At 35.7% G+C, this 11,604-nt stretch overlaps 1 protein-coding gene across 4 annotated transcripts; it reads right to left on the bottom strand.

The window, feature by feature from the left end:
• Positions 1–508: 508 nt before the first annotated feature.
• KT1 (potassium transporter 1) lies at positions 509–9,006 on the bottom strand. Of its 4 annotated transcripts, XM_006843586.4 has the most exons (9): positions 8,193–9,006; positions 4,737–4,980; positions 4,316–4,561; positions 3,608–3,658; positions 3,241–3,501; positions 3,024–3,076; positions 2,825–2,939; positions 2,477–2,731; positions 509–2,329 (listed from the first exon to the last, which is right to left on the bottom strand). In XM_006843586.4, exons 1-9 carry the CDS (start codon positions 8,235–8,237, stop codon positions 1,281–1,283), a joined length of 2,319 nt encoding a protein of 772 aa, XP_006843649.1. In that variant the 5' UTR covers positions 8,238–9,006; the 3' UTR covers positions 509–1,280. The 4 variants fall into 4 exon arrangements, with proteins under 4 accessions (XP_006843649.1, XP_088731057.1, XP_088731060.1 ...); XM_088874931.1 differs by having other exon boundaries at positions 2,477–2,939; XM_088874934.1 differs by lacking the exons at positions 4,316–4,561; positions 4,737–4,980; positions 8,193–9,006 and having other exon boundaries at positions 2,825–2,884.
• Positions 9,007–11,604: the final 2,598 nt, after the last annotated feature.

Consider the following 11,604-nt stretch of genomic DNA (forward strand, 5'->3'; position numbering starts at 1 on the left):
TATATGGCATTTCTGATTCAATTTGAAAATGCATGCACAAATCTTGATTTATAGAACCCTATCACAGAAAAAGATGAATTGGACGTCAGCAGAAAGAGATAAGGATGCCGCAGACATGAATGTAATTGTCCCCGCCTCCCATATCTGTACAGGGTAGAATCCGTTCAAGAGCAGGACCCACTGGTGAAAACTTAATGGACTCTTAATGACTTCACAAAAGTGAGCTTATTTCTATCTTAAAGCACGAAGATAAATATTTGTTTCAGTTTTGAAGCTCTCCTAGAACGCAAAGTCGGCATTGGAGTTTGTCTACAATTTTTGCAGGTTCACGGGGCATTTTATCACAAAATTGCAGCCACCAGCAGCAAAATTACATAAAAGAAACTGGCCCAAAAATCGGGCCTTGCATTTTTCTCTTTTATGTTTATTAGACAAAGAAACCAACATTCAGGAATCAGGAATGTTATTGCTCAACTCTATACGCCAAACAATTCATAAGTCGTGTTACTATCATAATTTTACTTTCACTAACATTTATTGCATGATCATTTAAAATTAGACATCCTCCATCATTTGACCATTTAGAGTTCTAATTAAATACAAAGGGAATAACAGGAAAACAAACAATGTTCGTTTTTCTTACCATTTCAAAAAATACTCACGTTTCCTACCAGTACAGAACAAGATAATTTTTGGACGACCAAGAGACATACTTCTGCCAGCTGAGGCTTTCAAAAGGCACTATAAGGAGCACACAAATGCACATGGAGAAAAATCGGTATGGTAAATTAATCACTTTTGAAGTTTACAACCATTCCATTTGTATCCGATATATCAAACTCGCGGAACAGCAAGTCTCCTGAATGTGAGTATACTACAACCTCATATGTTGGCTTTCTTGAATAAACATCAGCTTCCTCTTCATGCATTCAAGCAAGTGTAACTTTGTGTGACATTCAACAAAGTCGGAACTTGAATTGCTCACACCGATCCAGTCAGTGTTCAACTCAGGTCCAGAGAATATCGATAACTATAATCACTGGATGAAAGTTAAGCTCATGATATCCTCGGCCTACTCTTTGTTGTGCAACGACTAACTGCACAAAAAAATTTGTCTTGTAGGTTTTGCCCCTCCACTTAGACAATAAATCAGAGAAAACCCCACTATATCAATGCCTCCATCTCCATTAACAAACAAAAATGAAAAAGATAGTAGTGGCTGGTCATTCAGTGACAGTGGTCGTATTTTAAAGGCCAGAACAAAAAATTCCATTGAAGAGCTATACATAGTAGATCATCCCCACTTCCAACAGGGATACATGAGGAACATTTAGTGCAACATCAGGCCCTCTGCAATTCTTGCTGAAAAAAGCATACACAACATCTATCGCCAATTTCTTGAGTAAAGATGATGATTTCTTCGCCTTGGCATATGAGTGCCCTAAAATATATGCCACCCCAGCCTCCCTTGCTTTCATAATCTCCAAGCACTCCTGTCCAATAACGGGCTCCTTTCCAAGCTCATCAAGGCCATCCCATATTTCAGAATTACCCATCTCAGGCATCATTACTTGAATATCCATTGAGCAAGAAGACTGCATGTTCTCTTCTTGGTTTGGGTGGGTTAACCTTTGCATATGCATATTGAGGCTATCGCTACCCGGTGATATTCTCATCTGAGATGACGTCTCAGGCTTGAGTATAGGTCCAAGTTCTCTCTCTTCCATTTGAACCAACTTAAAGATAGCAGAAACCAGCCTGTTCTCAAAATCATAATTCTCTTGCTGGAGATCCTTGTATCCATACCTCACAGTACACCTGAACATTTGGAACTCCTTGGGGCCAATTCGGCTCACAAGGAAACGCTCCTTTTCGAGGACATGTGGAACATGAACAGATTTGATGCATACAAAAACCAGCACTTGATGAAACGCGGGCAAATTTGTCACAAAGTGCCCAAAAACTGCAGGTACCCCAGTGACCAGATCGGTGTACAGCAGGCCAATGCCAGGCACTCGAACCATGCCAAGGCTAGGACCTAAGCTCAATAGCCTCTTCATTGACACCTTGTTTTCAAGGTCAAACTCATGCTTCTTTATGGTGCCATAGTGCCAAACGTACATGATTCCCATGAAGATGAGAGAAAGAGACAACGGGATCCATCCACCTTCATGGACTTTTATAAGAGAGGCCGATAGGTATAATAGCTCGATAAAGCCAAAGAAACTCAAAAAGAGAAGGGCAACAATAACCTTTTGCTTCCAAACTACCACAATCACCAGTGACATCAAGCAAGTAGTGACAAACATGACTGTCACAACTGCAAGACCTGAAATCAAACAGGCAAAAATGGTGCACTTCAATAAAGAAGATTTAGAAAGAGAACAGTAAAACATGTTTCCAAGTGATGTTAACATCAAGCTGGGAAAAACTTTAGAAAGACAAATGTGACAATAAAGAGAGCATGTAATAGTACCATAAGCATGACCGATCGTGTTTGTATCCCTTATTCCAACTGTAATAGCCAGACAGAGACACATTAGAATCCAATTGATTTCGGGAATGTAAATCTGCCCATATATTTCACTTGAGGTATGGACAATCTTCACGCGAGGGAAACAACTCAGTGCACAGCATTGGCTTATCATAGAGAATGTTGCAGATATGACAGCCTGACTTCCCACGACAGCTGCCAGGGTGGCAACTATAAAGACTGGCCAAAATACAGCTTCTGCAAGGACATGCATGATGGGGTGAGATCGAAACATATATGATACTCGAATACGAGGACAGGAAATGCAAGGGAAAGAGAGGAGTAGCTTACCTGGTATGGCCTTATAGAAGCTTCTTTGAATATCTTCATGGTGTTTTGAGAGATAAGCCGCTTCACCCATATAAGCAAGAATCAAACATGGATACACCAACAATGTGAAAGCAACCTGTCATTACTAAAAAGCAGTAAGAATGGAAGAATCAAAATGTAAAGGTAAACGCCAAGTGAGCCCGTAAAACCAAGAATTTACCTTGATTGAGAGCTGGGAGAAATGACCCAAGTTAGCAAACATTGCCTCCGCCCCTACAACCAAGAAACCAGAAGTGGTGAGGAAAGAAGTCATCTATCTTCTTTTTAAAAGAGTGCCATATCACACACGCATGAGTGCAAACACATGCACACCTGCGCGGGCACATACGAGCGCGATGTGCGCACACACACACATGCAGAGAGAGAGAGAGAAAGACCTGTAATGCACAGGATCACCCCGCCTAGTGACACCCAGCCCTCTTTACCAGTGGCTTTAAGGAACTTGAACATGTAGGATGGAGAGAGGGCATGGAAAACACTGGTATTCCAGCGAAAAATGTTGTATATACCAATCCCACTAATGCATAGAAGCCAAGCTGTAACAATGGGTGCAAACATAAAAGCCACCCTGTGTGTTCCATGATGTTGTAGAGAAAATAGCCCCACTAAAATGAGACATGATATTGCTACAATATAATCTGCATAGCCAGGAAGCATCTTAATGTTAAGATGGATATCTAATATATGAGGCGATCAAAACAACAAACAAATTTGTGCATTAAGTGCAAATACGATTGGACTCACTCTCATGAAGCTCAGTAATCTTCACTTTCACCCCTGAAACTGCCGAAAGAACTGCAGGATGAAGCAAAACTTAGCAAGTTGTCAATTTGGCCCAAACCAAACACGAATGAGATATAATAAACCAAATTATTTCTTGTTTATTTCTTTCAGGAAGTAAAAGAAGCATGGTATATAAATTATTATGTTATGTTGAGTGGAAGAAACTTTCAAGTTTCTAAATTGTGAAGGACAGGTTAAGAAACCGCAACCATGCTAGATACATTTCATAATCAATTTATCTGAATAGAAAGAACCCATTTTAATTTAATAGCCATTGCCCAGTACAAGAGACATCATTGCCTTCTTGTATGAAAATTATTAACATCTGCAAACTGATAATTGGCCAGATATTCCCAACATTAAGAGTTATTTTCAGCCTACAAAAGCACTCAAGTTACGCAAATACTTTCTTTTGCAGTTCTAAATTTAGCGTTTTTTCAGCAAATTTTGTGCTTACACAAAAAAAAACACATTCAACTCAAAAAAATGAAAAACTAAGGCAACCAAAAGTGACCAAACTCAACTGCATTAATGAATAACTTCCTGCTGGAAGATATCCATTTCCATGTCAATTCCAAAAGAGAGAAAAAACTATATATAAAAAATTACAACTGCATAGATGCAATAACTCAAGGCCTCAAAGTTTTTCTGATAGAATACTATCATCACCTGAGATTGTTGGAGTTAGTATCCCATCACCAATCACCATGCAAGTTCCCAACAGCACAATCATCAAGAGTCCAAGTCGAAATCTTGGGTGTTTTTCAAAGAAAGATTTCAGCATGGAACTCTCCCATGTCTCCACTCCATCTTGCATTTTATAGGCAGACAACTTCTCATCTGCGGCTTGTTTATTGGGCAGTATACAAAGCCGAGCATGTCTACAAAGAAGAGAATACAAGGCAAAAGTACCGCCTAAAAAAAGAAGGAATAACAGCAGACAGAAGGGGTAGAATTAGTGTATAAATAATTTCTTTGTATTTTAATCCAGATAGCACCATGAAAACAGTAGGGTTTCTCATTCTCATTGTTAAACAAGAAAACAACTTTTCAGCTACATTTTTTAACAGCTCAGTTTCTCATGTGGTACCTTCGCCATTGTCATCGGCTGACAAAACAATGAAGATGTATTTAAATAGTGGAATAAGTGTGAAAGTCCAAAAGATGAAAGAAAGAACACCGAGTATTTCTTCATCATCCTCACGGAGGCTCAACTTCCCAGAAAAGGTGCTCTTATACACATAGAGAGGTGAGGTACTTAGGTCACCATAAACTACTCCCAAGCTCTGATAAGCGAGCATTAAGATGGCCTTACATGAAGTCCCTTTCCGGTTCTGATCCACAATGAAATGTTCCAAAATCAATAACGGAAGAAATCTCAATAGCATCTCACTTTCAGCATTACGAAACTACGCAGATTGTCCATGGAATAACAAAAAGGAAAAATATACTGACATTCAAAGGACAATGGTTTTTCATAGTCCCTTGAATAATAGCATACTTTGATATCTTACCTATTAAAAAAAAAAAAACAGAAGAGAAACTTAAAGATGGGTATATCTATGTTCAATCGAAACTACCGAGAATTCAAAACATTACAAAAAATGGGGAATAAATGAAACTACAAAAATATGAAGGGGAGTTTAGTGAGAGCCAGAAATGGACAAAACAGTCCCTGAATGTAGAAGGAAACATAAAGTAAAAATTTAGACTTTGGAATAGAGTAACTAATAGGTCATTCACCATATCATACAGCATACACTTGCTAGTAATCATCATGTGCAATACATCTCACTGCCCTCCTAGACACTTTTAAATAATTAGTCACTCTTCCGACACATCTATTGCACATATGCATGACCATTCTAAAACTTTAGGATCTGTATCTTCTAGAGTTCATCACTCGTTTAAATATAAAAAGCTTTGTATCCAAAGAACATGCAGTCTGGTGGTTAAAAAAGTCTCCGTTTGTGCCAATTCTCAGTCACTTGTTTAAAAGAGAGCTATATAGCCATATTCTACACAAACCATAGGAACATTAAGCATATATTAGTGATAGATTTTCATAAGTATATACTAAATTTAAATTTTGAAATTTGGTTTTGATTTTAGAAATAAGAAAAAAGCAACTCTTCTCCTCTTAGTTTTTCACTTTGACGAACCTTTTCTTTACACCATATATGTGCCTTTTATGGCATCACCATGAATTTTCTATAATGAGAGCAAATTTACAATCTCAGACATGAGTATATATATATATATATATATATATATATATATATAAGGATTATATACTATGTGACCATTTACCATTATTACTAGGAGGTCAGAATCATTCCTAGCCATTAGATGTCAAATTGGATGGCTGTGTGTAACGAAGTCCAAGAAATTTTACTTTTCGAATTTTATGTCCAGTCAATGACACATTATAACCACCTGATTTAAAATTAGACAGACAAGAGTGATCCTTACCTCCTAGTATTAAAAGTAAATGGTTCCTATGTACACTTTTTCATATATATAAACTGACATAATTGAAGCTTCTTCCTCCCAGATCCAACACCTACTGATAGGAATCAATTTTTTTTAATTTGAGAGAAGGTTAATTTTTATAAATATGTAGTAAAGCTATGCTTGGAATCAAAGTTGAAAATCTCCCCAACCTTTTGTATGGAGGACAGAATATTTATAATAAAAAAGACTCTTTAAACCTAAATACATAGTAGCTATATATTGTAAGAAGAAGACTTGGATAAGTGATTTTCCAAGGAAGCCCTTTGCCAAACCATGCTTACCACTCCCAAAAGAACAGGATATATTAGGCCTCAAATTTTGAGGATGTTACCTACTGAACCTAGCAACCAACCGCAAGGGACAAATGAACTTCAGTATGAACCCTGGAACTGTATGAAACAGAATCACTCCCCAGGATTGCATATTGACTCTTCAATTTTGGACAGTCAGATGACTCAGATCTAGGTATACTCAAGAATCTTTTTTATTTTGTTCTTTATTTTTTTAATATAGTCATCTGATTATCCTAAAGTGGATACCAAAATTTCAGATCAAGAATATCCTCCTCACTAAGTCATTTTCTTGAGGAAATAACTTTCTTGAGGAGGTAAATGTAAATTTTGCTCCAGTAGGAGCATAGCATACACCCTCATATTTTATAATAAAATTGTTCTCAACTCTCGAGTTTTTCATAGAATTTTCAACATTTATATCATATAGTGTTTTAAATATATGTATAACATTGAACACAACACCGAGTGAAAAATTAGGAATTTAATTCCTTTTTGAAACAATTAGATTTATATTTCATTTCTTCATACTTCCATCATTCCATAGATCACATCAACAACATGCATGTTCTCTACACTTCAGTTACAAACTCTATACTTCACATCTGTTTTAATATCCTTGGTGCCGATTGTCACCAGTATGTCTGTGTTAGAAAAGTGCAGTAAATCAAAGATCATGCCAATACGAATCAGCAAACGAAAATTACATAACCACATAAGGCAAACGAGGAACTTGGATGAAGAAGGCAAAGGGCAATCAGAGAAAAGTATAAATACTAAATTTAATACAAACATCCCATATAAAATAGTCATCTCTCCCATAGTTTCACCGCCAATCTGAAAACGTTGATAGTTGTAGAACAAATAAATGGAACGATTGGATGTCAAGAAAAAAACACTCGTGGTCACCAGAAATCTTTTGCGAAGTTGTGCGGTCAAATTGAATAAAAAACTAATCAATTATCAATATATTGGCAAATTCTAACAATTAGCACTCAATAATGTAGACAACAACCAAAATAGCAGACATTCGAGGCGAGTTTGTTTGTTTGCATTTTTTATCGACTTTTTGTGCACTTTTGCAGATAATTTCAACAACAAAATAGCCTCATTGGGTTGGTTAATTTCTCCTAAATTATACTCCACCTAGTGGAATATGCCTTAAACAAGCAAACAGGTTCCTCTTCTTCTTTTTTTAACAGTTTCCAACTTGATTGGAGTAGTCTCTTTGCAAGACAGGGGTAACTAAAACCATTTAATATGAAAAGAAAAAAATCCATTTTTTCCATTTAGTGAGTTATTAATAATATTAATTGCAAACAATAGAAAGAAGCATTTTTTTTTCAAAAAAAAAAGAGAGGCAAAAGTCATTCTAAATGCCAAAATATATAGTTTCCTGCGCAAAATGTTTAATTGCTCGCCTCATTAAGCACATAAGAACCGGGAACCACAAAAATACACTGCAAGTATAGTGTGAGAAAAAAAAAAAACAGAAAAATACAGTGCAGGCCAGTTTAGTTTGAGAAAAAACACAGTAAATGAGGAAAGCAATCAAACGGAGAAAGCAGCCATCAAAGAATCTCCAGAAAACTGCAACAGAGAGAGAGAGAGAGTGAGGCACTAAGAGAGTGAAACCATAGAAGCTCTACAGTACCAACCCAGAGAAGAGTTTCTCTGCAAAACTCACCAGAGAAAACCCAAATAGTACAATGGAAAAAAAAAAAAAACAAAGAAATGGGTACCTGTAGAGCGAGGCCCCCATCTATAACTGGTGTTTCAGGGTCCATGGCATCAGAGAGCAACCATCAGAAAACCTCTGTATCTGTTAATTGGGGAGTCACCAAAAAATAAATAAAAGTCTATTTTCCATTGACGAGAAGAAAGTGAGTAAAAGTTGGCCCACTCCCACTGCAGAGTGTTGAGACCGTCGAAACGATGACGGTTTCTTTCTCTTGCTCTGTCTACGACAACACGACACGGGAAGTGAGGGTTTTTCCTCTTTGTAAGAATATGTGATTTGAATGCGGGTGATGAATCTTCTATATATGAAATGTCGATTTTCTCTCTCTAAAATTGCAGAAAGCGGGTGCCTTTTGCGTGACTTGTGTATCGAGCTTCTCACTCTCTCTAAGTCTAAACAAGACTTCTTGCCCTCTCTCCAGAATACGAGGATTCAAACTCAACTCGGTTGTGTACTTTCTTTTCGTCTACAGTCTCTCGCTCAGCATATCAGGAGCTCGGTTTCTCTCTCTAAATCATATGCGCCAAGTATATTTTTTCCCTTAACTTTCTCTCTCTAGGTAAGAGACGGCATCACTTTCTCTCTCTAGGTAAGAAACGGCATCACTTTCTCTCTCTAGGTAAGAACCGGCGTAACTTTCTATCTCTAGGTAAGAAACAGCGTAACTTTCTCTCTCTAGGTAAGAAACAGCATGACTTTCTCTCTCCAAAGTGTATTAAGAGAAGGGGGAGGCTTTTCTCTCTCTAAGTAAGAAACAGCATGATTTTCTCTCTCTAAAGAGTCAGAGAGAGGAGAGGGTTGGTTAATTTTTGGTTAGAGAGAGAGAAATCACGAAGGATGCATTTAATGCCACGCCCCACCCACCGTGCAACCGCACCCACCCACGTCCGCGCCCTCCCATTGCAATTGTATGACCCAACCATCCCTCGAAATTTCGATTTTACCTCTGTGTCCGGGAAAACACACCTGTTTTTATCGGAAATATCGTTTACAGCCTCTGGTGGTCCTTACTCTAGGTAAAATATTCCTAGGATTATATGATCCCGTGTGAGCATGCTCCCTATTTACTCCCCCTTGGGGTATGTTTGTTTGATGGTTGGAAGAAATGTAATTTTTTGTGTTTGTTTAGGAAGCTGCGCTAATTACGGGGTAATACGGAAGTCGCTACTTTTTTATTTGAACCCATTTTAATGCTTTTTCATTTTAAGTATGTTGTTTTGGAAGCCATCATAAGCCAAAGCTTTCAATACATTGTAGTGTGCTTCGTCTAACTAACAATCATAGGAAGTGCTACAATAACTGGAAGCTATAACTTTTGAAAGTCGTGGCTTCATTTATCAAACATGCTCTAACAATATTTTTAGGCTCAAAATTTGAGATGTAATCTCCTCAAACTTGTGATTAACTTCTAAAAAAATGTATGGTTTATATAGAGAGGTGGCCTTAAACGATCAAAGTATCACACACTTCTGAATGGTATCGAAAGATGTTGCTTCGGTCCTAGAAATCCTCGTAATGACTTGAAAATTTGTTTTCATAGCTAATTATATAATTGAAAGCATTGAAAATAATAGATTGAGCAAATCTATGAACACTTGAAACTCTAAAAAATAGACAATTCAGATATTTTATTACAAGATGCACTATTAACTTGAAATCCTTTTTTTTTTTCTACATCTATTCATCTTTAATTCAAGATGATTAATTGAAAGGTTTCCAGGGTAAAAAACCTCTTCTATTAAGTTTTTGAGGTGCCCCGTGTATAGTATAATGTTGACCATGTATATAATTTTTGAAAAAATATATAAAGCAACTCTTTATTCTTAGCACAAGGATGTCATAATCACTCTTATCTTTTGGATTTCAAATTGAGTAGTTGTGAGCATGTCATTAACTAGACTCAAAGTTCAAAATAAAATTTATTGAACTTTGTAATACAATTCAAACCATCCAATTTGACAACTAATGGTTAAGAGTAATTGTGATCTCCTTGTAAGAAAGATTAATGATCTTATAAAATACAAACCCATAATTTTTTTCTTTAGAAAGTAATGTTATAATATTGAATACAAATCATCCAAGTTTCCAGTAGTCAAATCTAAGTATTCAAGAATTTAAAATCTAATTATTTTTAATAAAAAAAAAACTAAACATAATTTCAAAATATATCTTAAATTTTACACTAAAAATATCCTCCCAAGCATGCCGATTTAGAATTAGAAAAAGTATACAAAGATACCATTTACTTTTAATACAAGGAAATTATAATCACTTTTTTTTTTTTTTAGCATCAAGTTTCATTAAAAGGAGTAAAGGCTTAAAGTTAGAGGTCACAATCACTTTTGTTCATCAAATTTCAAATATTATAAATATGTCAATTATTAGATCCAAACTTTTAAAAAAAAAATTCTCGAACTTTGTGATATACTTTAAGATATCCAATTTGACATCTCATGGTTAGTACCAATTATGACCTCCTTGTGCCAAAGATAAATGGCCTCATAATATCCGATCCCGTAAGAATTAAATGTGCTCGAGCACTATTCGTGCTAGAAAGAAAAGAAAATTGTTTCATGCAAGCTAGACCGCATTTCTACCTATGCAGTCCAGAAAGTATAAAGCATCAATCTTAAAAATGGATACCAGTAGGGTCCCATTTAAAAGCAATGGAAACTAATAGTCCAAATATTTTCTTACTAGAATTATTATTTTTAATTTTAAAAATTTATTTATATTCATGATCTCCATACTAGAGATGGGAAAATATGGGATTAGCCCACTAGCTCATATGAACATATGAGCCTAATGGGCCAGATTGAACCTGGATCGATCTGACGATCACATATGTCTGGCAGTGCTTAAATTTATATATATATATATATATATATATATATATATATATATATATATATATATATATATATATATATATATCCAAACCACTTGAAATTTTATGTATGTGTTCTTCTCATCAAGGTGAACCTAATAAAAATATAAAAAAAATTATGTAAAAAATAAAATGATCAAAATACCCCTAAAATTTTTCAAAGGTATTTTGGTTAATTTATTTTATGTAAAATATTTTTTTGATATTTTTTGAAGATTTATTTATTTTTGATAAACACACATTTAAAATTTCAAATGATTTGAATTTGTAGAAAATAAAATAAAATTCAAATACTACTAGATATCCGTGATCATCAGATCTGAGACTTTGAGCTTATATGTTCATATGAGCTAGTGGGCTAATCCTATCTTTTTCCATTAGAGATGAGGTGTCGTTACGAATTAAGTCTTAAAAATCCATCTAAGAGACCGGCATTTCTACATATGCTGGCTTGCCCACATAGAAACCGGGTCCAAAAAGAAATACTTGCATAGAAGGTAGATTTTTAATGACTTTTTACTCAAAT

This window comes from Amborella trichopoda, chromosome 8 (genome assembly GCF_054954075.1).
Source record: "Amborella trichopoda isolate Santa Cruz 75 chromosome 8, AtrichopodaSantaCruz75HAP2 v2.0, whole genome shotgun sequence".
Classification (NCBI taxonomy): Eukaryota; Viridiplantae; Streptophyta; class Magnoliopsida; order Amborellales; family Amborellaceae; genus Amborella; species Amborella trichopoda.